The sequence below is a fragment of the Eufriesea mexicana genome, unplaced genomic scaffold, assembly GCF_001483705.2.
Source record: "Eufriesea mexicana isolate 0111107269 unplaced genomic scaffold, ASM148370v2 scaffold3780, whole genome shotgun sequence".
Classification (NCBI taxonomy): Eukaryota; Metazoa; Arthropoda; class Insecta; order Hymenoptera; family Apidae; genus Eufriesea; species Eufriesea mexicana.
In genome coordinates, this window is record NW_016911795.1 from 770,463 (window position 1) to 794,287 (window position 23,825).

The window sequence follows — 23,825 nt, forward strand, 5'->3', positions numbered from 1 at the left end:
ATGTATGCACGAATTTAAAAGTTAAACAAATTTATTTTCGTCTAAATATTCGTGTATAAATTATACATGTAAGTAGGCTCAGTTTTATAGGGATAAAAGAGGTCAAAAAAATTCATATAAGGGTGTTGATACGCGGGAATGTTCCATTGTGAATATTCATAATGAATAACAATACTACTTTTAAACAAATTTTAATACATATTAATTAAATTCATATCTATAAGACTATAGAAATTTTAATGAAGCACAATTTTTAACATTTTGTTTTAATAAAATGGATATAATAAAACATATATCATCATTACCATATAAATTATTTTATTTGCTGTTTGAATTTATTTACATAAACTGGTGAACTACTTTTTCTTTACATTAAAATTTTGAGATATCTGTTTTATATCAGATGTTTTATTATCTTCTTCAAGATATTGTTGTTCATTTAAAACTGAGGTCAATTTAAATGTTATTGGAATTTTTTCTAAAATAGGATTTGTTTTCTGCAAGCACCTTATCCATGACAATAGAGAATCTTTAGAAGATGTACCTGTAGCACATATTGCATAATATACACCATCCTCTTGTTCATGAAGGGTAACAGGTATTTTAAAATTGTGCTTTTCCCAAAATGGAATTTTCAAATCAGATACATCTGAAAATGAAACAAAATATGAATTAATATTTGAATTATTCAACATAAAACATACAAAATTCTTTATTTGCTTTTACCATGATAGTCTTCATAAATGATTTCTCTTTTTATTGGATCTCCTTTTAATACAAAATAATTTATATAATATTTATCAACCCAAATATTAAAAGGACCTTCTACAGTTAATGATTTATCAATTGTTTGTACTGCAAGAAGTTCTTGTTGTGATCTACTTATAGAAGATACAATCCATGTATGATCAATTGCTTCTGGTATAGTCTCTGTACTATACACCTTAATATCAGCTTGTACATCTACACTGGATAATTTTATTAAAGCCATTCGAGCATACTCTTTTGGATCCATTGGCATACATTTAGGAACTGGCCAAGGATTTAATTCAGAAAACTTTGGTAACCAATAAAGCAAGCTCCAACATTTTTCTGTAACATAACTCATAGTACCAAAAGTATTTAGAATCATTTTCTCCAATTTGTAATCAGGTATTACAAAATTTTTTTCCATCTGATTAAGTATTGATATTGCTGCTTGTTGATGTTTAAAATAATGATACAACATAACTTGGAATTTATTTTGTGGTACATATTTTCCTTCTGGAAATATACTAAATAATGCTTTGTAAACTTCTATATCTTTGTTTACATTGAATTCTTCCATATACTTTAAAGCAGAAGAAATAAATTCTAATTGTGATATTCTACGAGTATCACTTTCCTTATATTTATTTATAATTTCAAGAAAAGTTTCTTTCTCTTTTCTTTGTACATTAAAACGATAAGGTATAAGATTGCTATTTAAATCACTTTTATTGTACAAAATTTGATTATTATGAAAATAATTAACAAATATTAATTGCACAGTTGTGCGTTTTCTAATTATCACAGATTTGTATAATGTGACAAACGCTTTTCTCATTAAAGTGTTCATATTATTATTTTATTTAAATTTTATAATATTTAATTTAACTACATATATGTTATCATAGTATGTGTTACATTGTCAACAATTTCTTCTCATAACCTTTTATCTGAAGTAAATAAATACTATAGTATACACAAGCAGACATCGATATAATTTTTAAAGAAGCCAATAATAAATTTTCGTAAATTTTATTTCTCACCTGACATCTAATGTAAATATAGTTTTGTTATATTTTCAGTAATATTTATTAGGTACCAATGAATAAGCGCCACCTAAGTAGTTACTACTCGAAATATTTTAACATTTTTATGAAAGAAATTCATGATGAACTTCGTTGAGAACCTCTATTGTAAATATAATAATAGAAGAATGGTTACGTATTATAGTATTTGATATAATGAATATTTAATATAACAAATTATTATCATATTATATTATGGACAAGTCTTTTATTATTAAAAAACAAAAAACTAAAGAATTTAATTACTAGTATTTAACAATTACTGCATAAATATGACGACATAACCAATGAATAAATAATTAAAATCAAGATTTTTATACTAAATTAATTACAACTAATGAATAATATACTAATGGAAAATTATTGAATATTATACAATTACAGATTGTGTTACAGCTTATTAAAAATAATATGAATTTATATTTATACCTAATATTAATGAAGGATGATTGGGTATAAAATTAAAAAAGACATAAATATATAAAATCTAAAGAATAAAAGGAAAAGATTTTTTTCTACAATAAATATTTATATATATATATATATATATACTTTAAAGCAGAAGAAATAAATTCTAATTGTGATATTCTACGAGTATCACTTTCCTTATATTTATTTATAATTTCAAGAAAAGTTTCTTTCTCTTTTCTTTGTACATTAAAACGATAAGGTATAAGATTGCTATTTAAATCACTTTTATTGTACAAAATTTGATTATTATGAAAATAATTAACAAATATTAATTGCACAGTTGTGCGTTTTCTAATTATCACAGATTTGTATAATGTGACAAACGCTTTTCTCATTAAAGTGTTCATATTATTATTTTATTTAAATTTTATAATATTTAATTTAACTACATATATGTTATCATAGTATGTGTTACATTGTCAACAATTTCTTCTCATAACCTTTTATCTGAAGTAAATAAATACTATAGTATACACAAGCAGACATCGATATAATTTTTAAAGAAGCCAATAATAAATTTTCGTAAATTTTATTTCTCACCTGACATCTAATGTAAATATAGTTTTGTTATATTTTCAGTAATATTTATTAGGTACCAATGAATAAGCGCCACCTAAGTAGTTACTACTCGAAATATTTTAACATTTTTATGAAAGAAATTCATGATGAACTTCGTTGAGAACCTCTATTGTAAATATAATAATAGAAGAATGGTTACGTATTATAGTATTTGATATAATGAATATTTAATATAACAAATTATTATCATATTATATTATGGACAAGTCTTTTATTATTAAAAAACAAAAAACTAAAGAATTTAATTACTAGTATTTAACAATTACTGCATAAATATGACGACATAACCAATGAATAAATAATTAAAATCAAGATTTTTATACTAAATTAATTACAACTAATGAATAATATACTAATGGAAAATTATTGAATATTATACAATTACAGATTGTGTTACAGCTTATTAAAAATAATATGAATTTATATTTATACCTAATATTAATGAAGGATGATTGGGTATAAAATTAAAAAAGACATAAATATATAAAATCTAAAGAATAAAAGGAAAAGATTTTTTTCTACAATAAATATTTATATATATATATATATATATAACTAAACATAATCAAAAAATGAATCCCATACTAAAAATATTTTTGATTCATTGTTGGGCAAATATATATTTAATAATTGGGATTAGCATGGGTCTAAGTCTCAGTATAATGTTAATACCAGTTGATGTAGATAATTATAATAAGAATACAGAATATTTAATGCATTATTTAAGTTATCAAGAAGACTTGGATGAATATGAACCAAAAATAAATATTAATAACAAACCTCAACAAGCACAAAAAGTTTCTAAAGCATTAGTACGTCCGAGATATTATTCTACAGAGCTTGGAATTAGAGAAAAATTATTTATAGGAGTGATAACAAGTCAACAATATTTATATAGTCGAGACATAGCAATCAATAAAACAGTTGCCCACATTGTGGATAAAGTACGTTATTTCATTTCTATACCAGAAGGAACAAAACCTAATGTTACTCTTCCTGGCATAGTTGGATTTACAGATACCAGAAGTATTTTGAAGCCATTCCATACTATGAAATACATAATTGATAATTATTTGGAAAATTATGATTATTATTTTTTGATCAAAGATGCAAATTACATCAATATTAAGAAATTAGTAAAATTTGTTACCAAAATTAGTGTAAGTCAAAATGTTCATGTGGGTGTCCTTGGAGATATTCCAACTTATTGTTCCTTGGGTAAACTAATTGAAATATTAAAACATTATTTAATATAATGGTTTACTAATAATAAATTATTGTTAATTTCCAGATTCAGGAATCCTTTTGAGCAATTCAGTAATACAAGAATTAAAGAACAATTTAGATTGGTGTGTAAAAAACTCTTATTCTGAATCAGATGATATTAATTTTGGGCGATGCATTATGCATTCTACTTCAATACCTTGCTCTAATCATATACAAGGGCAAAAATTTTTGTACACCAAATTGGAACCAACATTCTCGTTTGAACAGAATTTAAAGCAATTAGTTAGAAATAAACAGTTCCTAAATTCACTTGTAATATACCCAATATATGATCATTTTTTAGTTTACAAATTAAACACTTATTTTGCCGCAGTAAGTTTGTTAAATGTATTTAAAATTATTTAATGTATTAATTTATTATATTATTTATTAATATTTAATATTAAGTATAGGTCCTCCACAAGAACATAATGTTTCTTGGCCTATTGGTAATCAACCAGGAAACAAAGCAGTTGGTCGTTTCGATATTTTGCGATGGACATATTTTAACGAGACCCACATATTTTTTGATACTGACTTCTCAATTATACAGGAATTAAAAACTGACGCTAAATTCGACATAGAGCGTATAATTAATATTACAGCTTCTAGTATTCTTGCTGATTATCAAGATACAATAAAATTTAATAAACTTTTAAATGGATATCGAAGATTTGATGCATCTCGAGGAATGGATTATATATTAGACTTAGCATTTATTGATGTTAGTACTAGTAAAATATTAAGAAAGAGAATTGAAGTGTGTAAACCGCTTGGTAAAGTTGAGATCTTGCCTGTTCCATATGTTACTGAAAATACAAGGATAAATATAATATTGATCATAAATTTATCAAAAAAGCAAGATGCATTAAATTTTTTGGAGCAATATGCTTTAGACTGTATGGAAAAAAAGTATAAGACTTTTCTGATGGTGGTTGGTATTTTTACTTTTTGTTAAGTTTCTGTTTTGTTAATCTCATTTATATATATTTTTGATTTTGTTTTATTACATATAGGTTCTTTTATATAATTTTGATGCTGCATCAAAAGGGAAGGGAGACATATATTATGAAATTAAACAATATGCACTATTATTGGCTGAAAAATATAAGAAACAGCAATCAAAAATTACCTGGCTTTCTATACGTTTGCCAAATATTATAACATCTGTTGAAACAAATCATTTGCTGAATATTGCTATTACAGATTTATGTATAAGAAAATTTACACCTGAAAGTTTGATACTTTTTGTTGAGACTGGAATAGAACTGCGACTGGATTATTTAAACAGAGTATGTACATAAAAAGTATTAAGACTAATAAAAATTTCATACATATAAATTAAACAAAAATTTAATATCTAGATTCGCATGAACACTATTAATCAGTATCAAGTATTTAGTCCAATTCCTTTCATGGAATACCATCCGGATATAGTTCATATGAACGATATAAAACAAGTTGATACAGATATTAATCGAAATCATGGAAGATACGATGAATATAATTTTAATAATATCGCCTTTTATGTTAAAGACTACAATACAAGTATGTACATTTTTATACTTTTTTCTTTTATTATTGTTCATTGCATTTAATACATCTATATTTTCTTGTAGTGAGAAAAACTGTTGAGACTAGCATTCCAATAATACATTCTGATCGAGATATTTCTTCAATGTTGAAGCTTTCACAGAATATTCCTATAACTTCTTTGTTCGAGATGTTTGTTTCTTTCAGTAATGTGCACATTTTACGTGCAATAGAGCCGGCCCTCAAAGTAAAGTATAAAAATTTTGATTGTTCTTACACAACTGATGATATCAACAAGTTTTGTATATGGTCGAAAAATCTTCATTTGGGTCGGCGTAGTCAACTCGCCAGATTGATACTGGATTATCAAACTTACTTAAATACTTTATAAGCATAAATATACGACTAAATGATACGACTATAATACTCTCACATCGAACATAGTTATATAGTTTATATAGTACAAACTTTTAAATTGTCTCAAAAAGAGGTTGTTGAAAGAAATCTTAGCATGCTTGATGAAAGCATAGATATTAAAATGTTTACATATGTATGCAAGTATATAATAAGATTTATATTATAATGAATACTTTATTAAATTTATACATTTCATTTAAATAATTAATTCATTTAAATAATATTATTGTAAGTAATACAGTCGTTTAATTTTTTCGTTTTTTGTAACACATCACATATCATTTTTTACAAAGAGCTTGCAAAAGAAAATTAATTGGATGTGTTATGTACGACATTTACATATTTAAAATTATTTAAAAAAACACAAACAGTAAATTGAAAATTATAAAATCGAAGCATTTGCCACTTTCTTAGGAAGTACATAAAAGATTTTGGCAAGATTTCTATTTTTAAAATATATAGGAAAATAAAGATCATATAATTACACTAAATATTAGTCAGTAGTAATTGTACAATCCCTAATACCTTATAAATAAATGTACATACACTACATTATCATTTGTATTCATTACATCTTTTTTTTCCATATGTTTACTGCGTAGGAAGCAAAAATTTCTGTATCTGTATATATTATAACTTATTGCAATACATATAGAATATATGGACCATGCTTTCGAATTCGCTATACATATTTTTCTGTGTGTGATGTAGAATAGAATTAAATTGTTCTATTTCTTCTGATTTCTTTGATATACAACAGTAAATAAAGTGTCAAAAAAAATATAAAATTTTTTGACAAGGTAGATCTTTAGAAGACCTTTTATTGTTCCTGAAAAAAATAGTTTCAACTGGAACATGTATATTAATACAGATGAAATTTTTATATATAGTTTAAACAAACATTACCATTAATTACTGTCGGATTCTGATTCTGATAATTGTAAATCATCGTTTAAGAGATTATCTGGCATAAGGCGTGTTGGAGATGAAGCTGTGCTATTTAAATGTCCTAAAAAAAAAAACATTGAATATATATTATATTGAAAAAGAATGTAAAATCTATAAAATTTGTTATAAAAATATATAAATTACTAATATTTTTAATAAATAAAAATAATTATACTAAAAGCATACCATTAGTTCCTGGTAAAACTGGAACATTTTCAGTGTCTGAATCACTGTCTGAACTATCTGAACTTGAACTACTTGAAGTAGAATCACTAAGAGCACCCTCATCACTATCCATAGCTACAGAAAGTTTTACAGTAGATTGATTATTGGTTATAGAAGATGACCTTGAAGGAGCAGAAGAATTGATAGTCGGCAATGACCCAGATGATGTTAAAGGACAGTCATCATTGTCAGAACCAATCATTGGCAAACTAGCCAAAGTTGATGGTGCCACTGATGGTTGCACTGGTGAACTAAAGTTCTGTGTGTTTTTAGTACGTTTAGAATAAAATCTTAATATATTACTGTAACATTACTATATAATCAAGATTTCAAAGAATTATTTTAAACTTTTCATAAAACAACTCAAATTTAATTTTTTTTATTAAAATTAAAAAAAGTTAAAATTACAGAATATTGAAGTTGATATCTACTTGTAAGATATGTAGTTAAAGATGTTTAATACCTATTAATGGAAGTAGAAGGTGGGCTTTTGCCATGATATGGTGATACTCTAAGTGGACTATACTGTTTTGGATGTAATTGAATACTAGGTTCTCTTTTTTTTCCACTTGTAACTTTTGTTCTTCCTGTTGTTCTTCCATGAGTAGGACTCTTTTTGGTTTCTACTGGAGTTATAGGTCTATTACTACTATTTCCACCAGAAATTCCTAAATGTGACTGAGACTTTGGTTCTGTTCTAAAACATGATATAACATTTACATGTAATGCTTTATTATAACTTAAAATAACATTACTTACCGAGTTTTTTTCACTTGAATATTTGCTGTCAATTTTTCCAATGTAATTTCTCCTGTAACTCTATCAATTATTAAAACACACTCTTTATGATAAGGTCTTTGCGAGCCTTTAAAAACTGTGTGAGGAATTCCAGCACCATCTAAATGTGGAACAGTGACTGTCATCATATTATTTGTTCCAACATCAACCCTTGCCACTTTGGAAACATCAACACTTGCTGGTTTAAAATCATCTAAGTATAAGGAATTAATGTTGAAAGAAAATTATTGCAAAATATATTTACACACTTAGGTTATAAATGAAAGAAATTTGTGCACTAACATTTTAAAGTATGAAATGCAGTCGATCTGTTATTTGTAAAAGTTGGTCCCAGTTTGAGTTCCCGAATCTCAGGACCCAAACCGAGCCGCTCTGCCATGTCACGCCCGATACCTTGAAAGTTTGTTTCAGGAACAGAAGTGACTGATTTCATTGGATATAATTTTATTAATCTCTCTTTCAAGAACGTGAATAAAACAAGTGCTAAAGACACACGAAGTTCACGTACAATTCAGATTAATTTTTTGCACTCTTTATTCGTTATTCTGCCGAAATATGGCAAAGACGCGCATTTGTATTTTCTAGTAACAGCTGCTTGAAATGTTGCTTCGTTTATATTGTTGTAATTAATTTGCTTAAACGTTCGATTGTTTTATTTTGTGCAAGCGAAATAATTATAATTAATACCGTGTTTTAACAAACAACAAATTCATATGATACAGAAAAATCAAACGAAAATATTACAGCTCACACAATGTAAGATTCATTGACCTAGTTTTCTTAAGTATCTGCACTCATGAAAATCCACACTTACGGTTAACTTACTTGATAATTGCTTGAGAACGCGATAAAAAAAGGACTGATTACACTGACAGAATTAGTCCATTGACTCAATTAAATTTAAGATATATTATGATTGATTTGTTCTCGAATTCTCAGTAGCAGCATTGTAGCAAACGTTTTCAGACTCAACTGAAAATTAACTTTCCAGTGTATTATAGGAATTTAAGTATTATCATAGGTTCTATATCGAATACAGATAGGCTACAAACTACAGTATCTGACAAATATATATAATGTTCAAAACAAGAAGAATCATTTAATAATGTTTTATTAAAATTCTTTCAAAAATTTACAAAATTTAAGAAACAGTCAAAATATAGATTTCTAAAATATTTTATTAACAAATGTGGTTTGTTACATATATTTCATATTAATACTTATAACACAAATATCCCTATTTCTACATTTGATTGTCTAGGGACATTTTATGATTCTAGGGATTTTATCGTATCACAACACACACGTATAAATTTAAAATGAATACATGTAAACTATTTCTCCAAATATATAAAACTATATTATACAATTAAATTATTTACACTTCATTCAGTGTGAAAACCATGAAAATTTCTACAAAGCAGAGAGAATATTGCGTTAGGTCAGTACTTGGAATATCGTAATAATAACAAAATTCATCAATGAAAAAACGTTCGAATATATACGAGACAACTAAGCTAATAACATTGTAATTACTGTTTTTCAAACCAATTAACGTAATCATTAATAATTGCAAGGTAGTGGTAATATTCATTAGCAATTGATGCCTTCTTATTTGAGTTTCTTTTTGCTTTGGTTGTAGGTGAAAAAATAGTGGCCAAATGCCTAATGAAAGTATTATAAGCCAAATTTTTTCACTAATTCCATATCCTTGTAGGATACCGGCAGTGAACAATGTGATCATTAACAGTTGTAAGGTATTGGTAATATTCATTAATAATTGATGGTTTTTTATTTGGCTTTCTTTTTGCTTTGGCTGCAGAAGAAAGAATACTGGCAAAATGCCCAATGAAAGTACTAGAAGCCAAACTTTTTCGCTAATTCCATATCCTTGTAGGATACCAGCAGTGAACAATGCCAATGGTACAATATCAACAATCTTGGAGTACCAGTCATAGAAGATCCTTAAGTACTTTGCTACATTCGTTGCTGATGTAAGAAATGGAGCTCCTGGAAGCAACATTGCTAAAAATAATATGCTCTATACCATATACACATTATAAGTGCTACTATATTCACTATATGTTATAGCGTGAACAAATCAACTTTAAACACTGAAGCTGCAAATGTTTCTCTAGACCTAAAATTTTTATAGGTGTTATAAAATTTTTTTGATTATATACCTATATTCACCCTAGTTTTTAGAATTGTGGAGCAAGAGAACAAAATATAAAATGTGAAGATATTTATTTTTAATCTTTAGATGTGATATACAATTATAATTATTAATTGTATAATTGATTTAAAAATAATATGTAGTTGGAACTTGTGAGAAATAATATAATTAATGGTTATTTTGTACTTTCTAACAAACATACAATTTTTAAACAACTTAGATTTTAAGGCTATATATAAATAAATTTCAGACTAAATAATACTAACATATATTTTAATATGTAATTAATTAATATCTATTACATGAAGTGAATGATAAAAATTTATGATATAGGATAAAAAAAAAATTTTATTTAAAGTATTTATTTTTTAAACCATTATGAAGTATCATGTTAGTTGTATCATATATATAAGTTTCATTATCAAATAACTAAAGTTAAAACAAAAAAAAAAATATACTATTTATAAATGTAACAATAAGCAAAATTGAGACTTTATAAGAATATTATATATCATAAAATAATCAAAATTAATATGTATATATCATATTTATTCTAGCAATATTTAAGAATATAATTACATATGTAAATCATATGTAATATGTCAACTAAAAATTTACTCTATGAGAAATATACTACTATGTAATCATCCTTTTTCATATATCTCACTTAGAGACTAATTCATTGAATTATATTATTTCTCATCTATTCCAAGAAAAGTGAAATTTTATAAATAATATGCTAAAAGCACTGCTTCTTCCTTTGGAGCTTTACATTTAAAAGTCAAGTACAATACCCTTATGTAGTTTCATACCAACTAATCCTTTGCGTGACCCCCACTAACATATAAGACGTACTTTAAGGGGGCCCTGTACAGATAATATTGCTTTAAAAATATACTAGCCAAATATCAAAATAGAAAATACATAATTATCAGAAAATGTATCCTTACCAAACCTGAATGTTCCCAGTATAGAGTGTGAAAGTAGAATTTGAAAGGCACAAAATGACCAGATGCTTGCTTTGTCATATTTATTACCGAGAGTTCTCATGCAACCAATTGTCACGAGAAACTTTGCTAAATGTGCTAGGATGCTACTTGAACAAATCATGGTCACCTTTTATTCACACACACTGTTCTTTTTGGTTTAACTATTCTAAGGGCGCGTGATTTATTAAATTTAACAAAAACTTCCATGCGATCACGATTAGGATACGTCGTTACGAAGAAATGTCTTTATATCGTACTGACACAGTAAATAATTTTTATATGATTCGTTTGATATTTGAATGAGGTTATGTGTAATTAGACCGGTACTAATTATCTTTTAATGGTCGATTTGCATTAAACATCTATCTCCCTAAATTTTTACAATTTTATTAAAACACAAACCTCGATATAGATAGCAGCACGAACATCGTATTCTATTTAGATAGGTCGACCATGCACATATATGTATCTTGTTGGTGTCTCCAAATGGTTTTGCTACATATTTTGGCCAAGGAAGCTAGATTCGATGCTATGCCGTGACGTAAGCTTTTATACCATTGGCTAAAGAAAAAGCAGTAGAAAGATAACTTGGACTGATGTGGCAAAGATTTGGGATTCTAGGGCTCACTAGATAACAAAAAGTAGAAGAAAAGGCACAACGTCAGGTGCAAATAGAAACGAATAGTGAAGTTATAAGTAAATTTTTTGATCATGGTGTTGATGTATTTCTTTTCTGTTTTTCTGATTTAATTTTAGTGAAGTAGCAAGGATCCAAGCACAAGTAAGGCATATATTTAATGTTTTGGATGAGTATAATGTAAAAAATTATCATTTTTTAAAAGATAGTAGTATGAAAAATAATAAATTTTGTTGTAATAGACGGTAGTATTTTCTTTCCTCTTGCTCGTTAGATTAGAAAGCATTTTAAGATACTTGGATTCAAGAATCGGTTTTTTAAATTATGACTAAGCATGAAAGAAAATACACAGTCAAGTGCATAATTTGCAATTAACATTTCTTAGTCCATAGAAACATCTTGTTGGTTCATACACAGATTAAGATAGATTGGAGGAAACCTTTAAAAGTATCATTCAAAAAGCAACAAGACGGGACAGTTACCTGTAGTTCCTATGATAGAAACATTTAGTGGAACAGTTCAGAGATTTTAGAAAGAAATTTCTGCAGTCAGAGATAATATTATACATTGTTAAATATAGAAATTTCAAATAAATTATCTAATAAATTTGAAAAAATAATATTTATTAATGAATGATATTCATTTACCATAGCAATTTTCAACAGAAGAGAAGAAAACAATTAGATATTTTAAGGTTTTAGGATACAATAAACAAGGAAAAATAAATGATTTAAATGTATACTGTTTATATAAAAATGTTTATAAAGTTGCACAACTGTGTCCATTAATCAAAATTAAGTTATATTTAAATAATGTAGATAAAACTTGGATTATATATGAGATACTTTAAGAACAATGTTGTAATTATTTAATACTATGTATGAGAAGTTATTTATATTGGATAATTTGGTAGATATTTTATTAACAGATATTCCAGATGAGAATACTTGCAACATTAAAGCAATTAACTTTTGTACATTTGTATATATGTACATATTGTATTATTTGTATAAGTATTTTGTTTTTATAGTTATAAAGACAAAATTCTTATAATTTAATGTATCTATAATTTTATATTATATGTATCTATATTTATGTACATTTATTATAACTATATAGTATATTACTTTATATTAAGTTATTTCGTTCGTTATTGCATTTCTAATATCTGATATGGATATAATTAGGTTATGACTATGGTTATATTATTATGGTTTAGTGGTTAATCACGTTGTGTAATATCTTCGCGTTATGTTGCCAAGCAACGCGCTCCTTACTGGACCCCTCCATTATATCATCGGATCTGGCATCTCTGATTTTGACTATCACATTACACTGGTGACACTAATTTAGTACATTTAATAACAGAAATATGAGCAGGTGTTTGAATATTCTAATCAATATAGTAATAATATTGATATAGAATGTACTTAAAGATATAAATTTGGTTGTGTACATAATTAAGAATAGCTAATTGTTTAGAGTAAAAATATTGTCGATAAATGTTATTTATAATTTAGTTTATATATTTCACATATAACATGAATGAAATGAATATTATGAAAAGAGTAGGATTTTGAAGAAAATTAGTACAATAGTCATAATTACACTTACATATAAAAGAAAATAAAAGATTAAATTGGCAAGTAAGTGTTGCCAATTTAAATTAGTTTAATTTTTTAAACTAAATCAAATAGAGAATTTTTTATGAACCAAAAAAGAAAAAAGTATGATGGAGATCAATGTCTTCCTTCTGTTCAAAACGACAGTGTGACTAATCCATCACTGATGCCCGTTGACGCTTCCATTAAAAGTTTTGCAGCAGTACTGCAGTATTTTTACCCTTGACAATTTGTCGTGTAATCGTGGTAAACGTTCGTGCGCACTCGACGTTTAATCGTTACACTACCCTAAAACTTATATGGACTTCGTATCATTGGAAATTCGGATTTTATTTGTCATAGTGATTTTTAAATGAAATTTATTCAAGAATCTCTTGTTTGCAATGCACACTTATATTTTATAAGATTTCAAATGAAAAATGTTGATTTCACATACATAACATAAAGAAAATCGTTTAAACCTCTTTTTTTTTTGGTTTATTATATTCATAAAAATAAAAATATATTGCGGTAATTAAAAGAATATAAAAATGATATAATGTGTAATATTTAATTATAAACGGTATCTCATTTATGATTTCGTAGATATCCAGTCAGTGCTGCCATCTATTGCATGAAAATTTTGTAGATATTTGTCTGATCGAAATCAACATTATGAGTTTTGATTGAAATACTTATAATTAAAGTTTTAAATTTACATCAAAATGTTTGTATAAACTGTAGTATTTTAAACTTATTTTCTATTTTCACAAAAGTAATACTCATGTATATAATAGTGTTTTAAAATTAAATAATTACGTTTTTTAGTAATTTCATCGTATACATAAATTTTATAACTCTAGAAAAAATAAATACATATTACCAACAGTTATTTAATATTTTAATTAAATTTAATATCAATAATTTAAGTCAATTCTAATGATTAAATGATATCAAAAAATATATTATGTGTCAATGTACATTCTTTAAAAAATAAACCATACAATACTGAAAATCCTATTTATTTCAAAAATATAATTATTTAATAAGTATTTTTTTTAGGGCAATGTTAAAAGAACCAGTTTTAATAACAGTCATGGTAATTTTGATATATTTTTTTCTTCGCAATTTTATTACTACACTGGCAAATGCACAGCTGAATCGTATGTTAACTTATTTTATTACAAGTTTTTACACGAAATGAGTTGTTCACATGTGTATAACACCTTGAAATATTTATCAACTACGAAATGGCCTCTTGTATTCCATATATGCTTATAAGATGATTTCTTAAATAACTATTCCCTACGTTTACCTATATTGCTGATTACTAAAATTAGAATTTTGCGACATTTTTACATTGGGCGCCAGAAATGCTATTTTAAAATATAACCGTATAACTCTTTGTGGAGTAAACTGTAATTCGATTTATAAACCAATTTCTAAGAACTGTCATAATTTTTGTTTTTATCGTTGACATAGAAAAGTTAAAAATAATTTTCTTTTTATAAATATTTATTGTAGTATACGAAAATAAACTTTTAAAATGATTTTAACTTTTCTGACGTAATGTTTCTTCGATCATGCTTAGTTTCTTGATCGAATAATTATGATTTTTTCCTTACTTGCAATTTTGAACGCAAGTTAAGTTCTTGTTGTTTTATTCTGACAGAAATTAGTCATTGCTTAACAATAAAAATTATAACTTTAGTGTAATTAGGTCACGTGATGCGGAAATTATCCCTTTTGTTTTTTCTTAATCAATATCCGTGTCTATAAAAAACAAATTATATAACATAATTTATAATTTAGATAAAACATTTGAAATTTGATTACTTATCATTTCTACTTGTGAAAATTTTTAGAACTAGCTTTGACTTTGTAAGAAGTACAGGATACGTCAGCCTACCTTTTTAAAATAATGTTTGAACGTAATATACTTCCAAGTTCCAAAATATTCTTAATTATTTACTGTATCATATATATTTCATAGAAATGTGGTATTCTAGAGTACAAATCAAATTTCCGGCACGTTTGAAGGATAATTATTCACAAGATGAGAGGATAAATGAAGTATTTCATTTCCGAAAATCAGATTAACATCAGGAGAAGATTCTTCATTACCCGAATGTTGCTGTATTTCACAACAGTGGTTACAATGTTTTGTTAGAAGTCTAACCTATACTACTGACACACTATGCGTGTGCAGGAAAGTAAAAATGAAATGATAGTCTAATCTCAAGACTTTCTCGAACTAGACATGCGATGTGGTATATATTATTCACGATAGAAAGAAACAGACATACTATTATCGATCATTGATACGATATTTGACAGAGCATATAGTCATTGTTTTTATATAACTTCATCGGGATGACTGAATATATACATTTGTTGCATAACCTTGTTGCAGCATGGATTAAAATTCATAAAGAATATACACATATGCTATATCATTAATTATAAATACAAAGTAATTTTCTTTTATGTCTGTTCTTCATGTTTAAGAATTTCATTTTAAACTCAATTTTAAATGTTAGATTTTTTATTTTTGTTAAAGAAATATATTCTCATCGTTAGACCGTATAGGTAGGATATTTTAATATTTGATGGAGTTCTGGATGAATGAATGTTACGTGAAAGATGATCTTCAAGAGATTGAAATTGCAAAACAGTTTCGGTAAGTTCTTTCTCCGTCCGGAGAAGCTGCTTCATCTTTAATGAAACAATCGAGGAGAAATTTAATGAATTCTGCTTTCAGATCTTAAACGCGACGTGAAATCGTTAAGTTCATCGGCTAATATCTGGTTCAATGCATTCGTTATAATGAAAATCCGAAGGGAGGCAAGGTGAAAACTTTGAAAGTATTCATATATATACATATTCATATAGATATTCGTGTTCTACCTTTCAATTGTAATTTCAGTGAATGCGATTTAATATTTAAATTTTGTAATATTCGAGTATTCATTATATCCAAATGTTCAATTTTGTTCGAGCACCTCATCATTTGGGTACCTTGGAAGCTAAGGTAGTCAAGAACTCAAGTGCTTGTGTACTTAGAATTTGGAAACCTAGACACTTGGTTAGCTTAGCACCCAGAAATTCAAGTACTCGAGTATTTTTGCACTCCGTTATCGTGACAGGGAACTTAAATCCTGGGTATCTTGTGTTCTCTTTCTATATTCCTTTTTACTTATATACGTAGCATTCAAAATCAAAGTACTCAAAGGCACGTGTATTTGAGTATTACATGCATAATTTTATTACTTGTATCGAAAAACAGATTTTAAATAATCTTTGAATAATACGTTCAAGAATTACGAAGGTTTTCTTTAAATATCACCTTTCGGCCTTGGATGGATTGAGCGCACCGTAAATTTTGCGCGAATTACGTAATAATTTGTCAAAATGAATGGATGCAACTTGTACAATTTACTTAAATAAGTACTTGCGTCCTTAATAAAAGCATTTAATCGACCGAGCAAAAATACATTTTTGTAAATTGCGGAGTGTTTTCGTTTGTGCCAGAACAACGAGATGACGCTAAGATATCTTATATCGACTACGTAAGGAAGATATATTGCAAATTCAAAATATTTAATCTTTCTCAAAAATTAAATTAATCTGGCACTAACACATTTTTAAAAAATCAATTCATATCTTTCATTTTAAATCACTTCATTTTTATTCTATTTGATTTTATTTCATTTTATATAACTCTTACTTAAGTAGAGTAGTATAAACATATATTATTTTATGTTATTGAAATAACGAATACGATTAGTGACAATAAAAGTTAGCGAAAATAAATTATTTTCTTTGCTACTGAAATACAAAACGTGTATCGTGATACATATGTTAAAGTGTCGCGTGATGTAGATCATAAATCAGTGTAATACACAAGTAGTGATAATCATAGCATCGGCCATTTGTATCATGTTACTTCGTTTCACTGTATCCATGGACAGTTTTTAAGAAAACGAATAAAATAAAAGAATATTGTGTATTTGTGTATTAAACCTTTTTATTAAACTGTGATTTTCTTAAATTCATTAGAAATTGAATCGAGATATTTAATAATTCAAATTGAAAACAAATGATAAATATTTAGGTTATGTAAAGATTATGGATCGATAATTTGTTATCGATAATAATATTGGGAAATGGAAGGAAGAATGGAAGAATTAGTTACCGATTCTTGAATAACGATCCATTTATTTTATTTTGAAATTTTCAGGCATATATCAAGTTTATGTTTTTCCGAAAAAATTAACTCGGTATTGTGACCAATACTCCATGTTAGTCTCCTGCTTACGTGAAAACGAAGGGAGAACAAAAACACAAGGGTGAAGAGAACGCTTACCTCTCGGGTGTATCCACATGAAAAGGTGCATTTGCGGGTAGGAAGTGGAGGAGAAGAAAGTGATGATGGTAAAACAGACTCGTGTACACAACATATGCACAAGAACTTGACACAAGCGAAAAAAAAGGGAAGAGTCTCGAGAGTGCACGTGATGGTATAGTTTACATGCGGTGAGGAGACGATCTGCTCTCTGCGACTAAGAGAAAACACAAGGTAGTGGTTTCAATTCAGGTACTTTAATAAACATGTACAGTTAAACGTATTCTGTTGAACGTATTATTATTATTATTATTTGATGATGTATATATCATCTTTTGAACACGGGCGGACTCTAGAGTCATTTTACAATGACCAAGAAACACAGTGAAATGATAAATGACCTTGAACCCGCCTAATACGCACTGAATTAAATTATCATAAACTATAATTGGCAATGTTTCGCGTGATACAAGACATTACGGCGAGTAATCTTTCCTTTCCACTTTTTATTATTATTCTTTTTTCTTTCCAGTCAAACCCATTCCTATGCAATAAACGCCTAAGAAAATAGCGCGCGATTGTTACAGTGTGTCGAAGATTTAGAAAAAGATAGTGAAAATTTGACGAAACGCATTTTTCTATCCATTAGTTTTTCTCTACCTATCTGCTTCTCTTTATCAGAGTGCGACTCGGATGTGCGGTAAAATTGCGGAAAAATATTGTTCAGAATACACAAAAGGTTCACATTCCATTTCGGCGGACGTCGATGTCGATAAAACAGTGATGCTTTCATGAGGCATGCGCGGACTTCTCATACGCAATTTCAACTGGTTTCAAACAACTATACAATTTAAAAACAATCAAAATAAAAGAAAAACCATCTTGCTACATAATGTAATTCACGGATACAAAACTCAAAATGTTTCAACGATTATCGTAAAAAAATTATTATAATTCGCTAATGCCCAGATTATATGTACACACACTCGTTGCGATACACGACGTCCGTGTAATTCTTTACGTCTTCTTTATACACACACACAGTGGCGATGAACGTACATGCATCCGTACGCTGCACTCATATGCACACTCAAGCAACTCCGTTGATATATTCACGTTTCAGGCTCCACCAACGAACGGTAGATACATATATTGCTATCGAATATTTCAGACTATCGATTTTTTCGACAAAGTGTACAACATTCGATCGTTCTGTTTCACTCTCTCGTTATTTGGCAGTAAAGAAATTAAGGAGTTAATCTCACGGAATTATTATGCGTATCTCGTCTAGGATTTGTTATTTGCAGCGTTAAACAGAGAAGTTCGTTTGAAAATAAAAAACGTTGTCCTTTTAGCTCTAAAAGAAATGCTGGTGAATAAAAGAAATTTACATATATTGTATACATATATACCGACGAACAAAAATTGTATAATTGTTGATTCAAAAGAGTATTAGAATCGTACCAAGATAAGGTAACATGTGTTTCGTTTTATTAGCAATAAAAATTCTAATAGCCTTTTTATCACTTCACTTACCACTCTTATATTCTCCCTATCCTCAGTGGCGTTCGAACGTCCACTCTTGAGCTTTTTTTCTTCTGTTTTATACTTCGATTCGATTTACCGTAGTTACAAGATATGCACACATTGTATACTAATGCTTAATAGTCACCATATTAGTTATTATTCATTTTTATTAACACGTTCGCTACGAATACAATGTTTTTCCTTTTTTGTTTTTGTTCATTCGATCATTTGGAAAACGCATCCGTTCACTTACATTTGTATAATAAGAAATTTTTGTAGTGTCGCGTTATTCCTACGGTAATGGCCGCTATATTTGAAACTATCTTAAGCAATAAATCACGCTGTGGCTTAAGGCAGAGCGAATAACCATTAAAAGTGAAAAATTACGGTAAGGCTAATATACGAGCCACCAGTGACTCGTATATCGCAGCGAAAGTGTTAATCAACGTAACGGCGGAACGTTACCACCGTAGTCTCGAGCCGAAACCACCCTCCTGCAACATTACATTCTCTCATAACCGCATTTATGCATGCGTGTCAGTAACTTGCCTCTTTACCGCCTCGACGGAATTGAATAGAAAAAACAGTTCGAAGAGATTCGGCGAAAGTGAAAAACAAGAGTAAGAATCACTTAAAAAAGAGAAGTAAAATAAAAAATAAAAAAATGAAATTGATTGTGTTATTCTTTTATTGGTTAAAGGATTGAATATATCACAGTATGAAAAGGAACTAAAAATATTTCTTAATCCTGGGATAATGAACACTTGCAACGTAATGATACTATAGAGTATCAACGCATAGCAATCTTATTGTATTTACCAGTATACTTCGATAGGTGGCGTATTTGCTCGTCGATTCATCAATAGTCTGATACGGTCGATCTATACATTTTAAACCTATTATAACGAACAACTTTTAATTAAAATTAAGCCAGTATCGAAAGTAATTAGTAAGAGTCCAATGTTCACCGCTGATCACAGCTCAATGTGTCTATGATTTACCAATTGCTGTTTTTCGGCAAATGCTAAATCCACGTTCATGAGAACTCCATTTTCTCCCTCGCCGAGCAATTCGAAGGCGGTAAATTCGCGCGAACTAAACACTTATGGCGTCGTGCACCAGATGGCGCAACGGGCGCACGCATACACATCCAAATACAGAGTAGCCCGGTAAAAAGGATCATACGTTCTCCTGACGTTTTCAGACTGTGAGATCCAAGAAAGAATGTACAAACTGGGATGGAGCGCACTGTACAACGATATCTTTGATTAAAGAAGTCTTTTAACGTGAATGTTTAATAAGACTGGACGCCTACACACGTAATAACACGATTTTAAATCCTCTTAACACGATAAATGCGAAGCTAATTTTGCTTTATTTTTCATTTAGGCAGCATATAAATACAGCAACTGCGCCTGTACATAAACAGAAGACAGCGAGTAGAAAAGTGGGTAAGAGTCAACTTTTCTTTTTCTAATCTTCCAAAGGAGAACCTCATTTTTTTTTTCCTTTTTTTATGTCTCAATAAAACCTATCAAAAATGTGTAAATATATTTTTGAATATTGTACGTATTACAAAATATCATTTTCCAAATTTTTGACAGTTGATCATCAGGGACTAACTATAGCTTCATCAGTTATACATCGAACAATTTAGAAGTCACTGGACAGTCTAATTGTGCGTGAGAACACGTTCAAAAAAAGAAAGAAAAGGAAACGTTCACCAAATCGAAGAACTAATTAGGAATTATATCACGATCAGTATGTACGTAGTCGAATTCCCATTTCATGTAAACCAGTTTGAATCTAATGAACTGAGAATTAAATCGATTATCCATCGTTCAAATAGAATTGATTTGTTTTTCAATTTATCAGTCGGCGAACAATCGATCGGTTCGATACGATATCATTTTGCTCCATTTGCTTTGTAATTTCTTTAGGGCCATTATTAAATTAAAGAGACGAGAACTTCAATACGGTTAAATTTGATTCGAGTTACTTGATACAATTTATTTAAGTGGCTCTTGAAATTCTCAACGTTAAACAATTGAACGTTCAAATGTTTGTTTTAATACGTTCAACTATGCGAATGCTTCATTTAGAATAAAATATGTTGAAACGAAAGCGCGAATACGATGGATTTGTACTGGTTACACTGGTCGGTGACTTCGCAATCGGATGTTTGTAACTGAATATTTTTACAGGAAATTTTTAGAGTTGGCGCTAACATTTTTGATATCTGCTGAACAATCGAGACAAAAGCAAAAGTCAGTCGCAGCAGAAAATGCATTTCAAACGTATGAATGTTCTGACCAACCTGTGCATATTGTATTATGAAATGGGATCTAAATTGTTCGCAATTGTTAAAACGTGTGGGCGTCACAGACAGTTACGTTTCCCTTTAAACTTTTAAACCTTGACCGGACTCGGTGTTATTCGATTCCGACTAAAATGTAAATAGTTTACAAAAAAGAATTATTTACGAGTCATGAATATCTCGAATGACTAGTTAAACTAATGGATTCACAACTAAATAATACACCGGGTGGCGCAAAAAGGAAACGCTATAAAAAGTAGATTTAAGTAAAAGCAACGGTAAGTTTTTAATGTTCTTATGTGCATATCTATATAATATTCTTATATAATCATTAATGTCATTGATATTATTAATAACTCATTTTAAATTATTAATAATATCTACATTAATACTATATATTAATAATTATATTATATACGGTACATGGCATGTTTGAACGAAATAAAATCGATGAAACCAACACGAGTAAAGACTTTAGAAACAAAGATCGAATTTGATAGCACTAATACTACACGAATCCAAGTCGTTTTGCACCACCACGTAAAAAGCAAATCAATCAATAAAATTTCTGACCCTCGACACAGTGACGTTTTACAATGACACATATTACATAAGACAATAAAGAAATTTTACTTAAGCAGATCACAGCTGCTTCCGCTTGGCCATGTTTTAGATTTCTTTTAATTACATTCTTCCCATCGTATACGCTTACGAACTACTGGTCGATTTTTCATATTTTTTTTTTTTATTTCTTTTATAGAAAAACGCAAATAAGGAAAATTCCATTGGATGCTTTGTAACATAGCTGCCATTCAAGAGACGTTTATAAGATTTTGAGTGAAGCTACAATCATTAGGGTGCAGTTACAAGCTTCGAAGATTCGTTGAAGTATTTTTATTGGATCGATAGATCGATTCTTCGCAATTACGTTTCTTTGCTTTTTATTTCGCAATGAAAAAACGCAGTTTCGCCAATTCGACATAAATAAGCGGAAATACTCGCTACGTTATAAAACGAAAAAATATGACTCTCCTCTCAAAGTTAATAAGCTTTCGTATCACTTTCACAGTTTCATCGACTGATAACCGTTGTTCATTGGACAGAAATATTGGTTCCGAATGAATTTTGAATGTTCTGGATCCTCCGCTACTGATCGCGCGATGCAATCGCATAGCTAATTACATTAAAAAAGAAGGAAAACATAACAAAGAACGGTTATATAAAAACGCATAAAATTGTTCCTATCTAATTAACACAACGTACATTAACGCCTTTTATGTGTATATGCGCGCGCGTACGTGCTACTCGCATAAGTAACATACGTTTGAATTAGGTTCAAGCAATCTAGGTTAAGTGTGCATATACGTGCATTAATCCGAGAGTTGAAACCTGGATTAGGTTAAGGTACATCTAAAATTTGGTTAAACTAGATTCGTATTAAGTCAAATTAGATATGAGCGAGTAGCATAAGTATATGAATCTTAGCATAAAATTATGACTGTGGAATAAGGTATGTTAGATCTAGGATTAGGCGAGCTAGATTGGGTTAGATTTGAGACAAATTAGGTTCATGTTTATATTTATTCAAAATTGCAAATGTGGATTAAACGAGGTTAGATTTATTTCGTTGATAGTTCGGCTTCGGTTCTGAATAGATAGAATTAAATAGAATTAAACAGTTATAAGTTAAGATAAATATATTGATCTAAAATATAGATTATGGATTAGAATTGAGTAGCTTCGCGAAAGGCTGTGAGTTAGGTTAGATTACATAATGTGGCACTTGAGGCAGATTTAACCTGTATAAAAAGAACGGAATTGTTCGCAGAGTAGATGTGCAAGGTGTTTCGAAATTTTATGTCACGATTATCATCGGGATTTTACAACTTCGGATCAGTGTCTATCCGTCAAAAAGTGGGGTAAAATTGTCCCTGGCCGATTTTTCAAGGTCGAATTTTTTTAACGATAGCACCGCGTTTTACAAGGAACAAACTTGCGAAAGATACCATGGTTCGGTACTCAACCATCCTATTAGAAATTAATGTTGAAGTTTCAATAATTTCTTAATCCGCTTCGTTTATTCGTTTAATTTATTTACATTTTACAGTAAAATATAGATTAAATAATTGGGAAGGAAATATTCTTTAGGTCGAAAAATATATCA

At 28.5% G+C, this 23,825-nt stretch overlaps 4 protein-coding genes and 1 long non-coding RNA gene across 9 annotated transcripts; 2 read left to right on the plus strand and 3 right to left on the minus strand.

The window, feature by feature from the left end:
* Window positions 1-330: 330 nt before the first annotated feature.
* Window positions 331-1,597, minus strand: ECSIT (evolutionarily conserved signaling intermediate in Toll pathway, mitochondrial). The gene is made up of 2 exons (XM_017905204.1): window positions 727-1,597; window positions 331-649 (listed from the first exon to the last, which is right to left on the minus strand). Exons 1-2 carry the CDS (start codon window positions 1,595-1,597, stop codon window positions 357-359), a joined length of 1,164 nt encoding a protein of 387 aa, XP_017760693.1. The 3' UTR covers window positions 331-356.
* A 1,857-nt stretch (window positions 1,598-3,454) lies between these two features.
* Chpf (Chondroitin polymerizing factor) lies at window positions 3,455-6,153 on the plus strand. Its single transcript, XM_017905337.1, is given in 6 exon segments — window positions 3,455-4,100; window positions 4,174-4,550; window positions 4,552-5,082; window positions 5,165-5,440; window positions 5,513-5,696; window positions 5,768-6,153. Coding segments are annotated over 6 exon segments (2,319 nt in total). The 3' UTR covers window positions 6,073-6,153.
* A 649-nt stretch (window positions 6,154-6,802) lies between these two features.
* Window positions 6,803-9,002, minus strand: Eaf (ELL-associated factor). Of its 4 annotated transcripts, none has more exons than XM_017905323.1 (7): window positions 8,895-9,001; window positions 8,352-8,462; window positions 8,031-8,262; window positions 7,735-7,968; window positions 7,233-7,522; window positions 7,005-7,107; window positions 6,803-6,927 (listed from the first exon to the last, which is right to left on the minus strand). In XM_017905323.1, the coding sequence occupies exons 2-6, from the start codon at window positions 8,446-8,448 to the stop codon at window positions 7,007-7,009; spliced, it is 954 nt and encodes a 317-aa protein (XP_017760812.1). In that variant the 5' UTR covers window positions 8,449-8,462; window positions 8,895-9,001; the 3' UTR covers window positions 6,803-6,927; window positions 7,005-7,006. The 4 variants fall into 4 exon arrangements, with proteins under 4 accessions (XP_017760812.1, XP_017760811.1, XP_017760808.1 ...); XM_017905322.1 differs by having other exon boundaries at window positions 8,352-8,492; XM_017905319.1 differs by having other exon boundaries at window positions 8,352-9,002.
* Window positions 9,003-9,447: 445 nt separating this feature from the next.
* Window positions 9,448-11,733, minus strand: LOC108551247 (uncharacterized). Of its 2 annotated transcripts, XM_017905342.1 has the most exons (3): window positions 11,637-11,733; window positions 11,196-11,338; window positions 9,448-10,079 (listed from the first exon to the last, which is right to left on the minus strand). In XM_017905342.1, exons 1-3 carry the CDS (start codon window positions 11,660-11,662, stop codon window positions 9,448-9,450), a joined length of 801 nt encoding a protein of 266 aa, XP_017760831.1. In that variant the 5' UTR covers window positions 11,663-11,733. The 2 variants fall into 2 exon arrangements, with proteins under 2 accessions (XP_017760831.1, XP_017760832.1); XM_017905343.1 differs by having other exon boundaries at window positions 11,196-11,712.
* An 8,365-nt stretch (window positions 11,734-20,098) lies between these two features.
* On the plus strand, window positions 20,099-21,568 carry LOC108551257 (uncharacterized). The gene is made up of 4 exons (XR_001890466.1): window positions 20,099-20,663; window positions 20,734-20,795; window positions 20,949-21,109; window positions 21,549-21,568. It is a non-coding gene; the product is annotated as an uncharacterized LOC108551257 (long non-coding RNA).
* The last annotated feature ends 2,257 nt before the right edge of the window (window positions 21,569-23,825 follow it).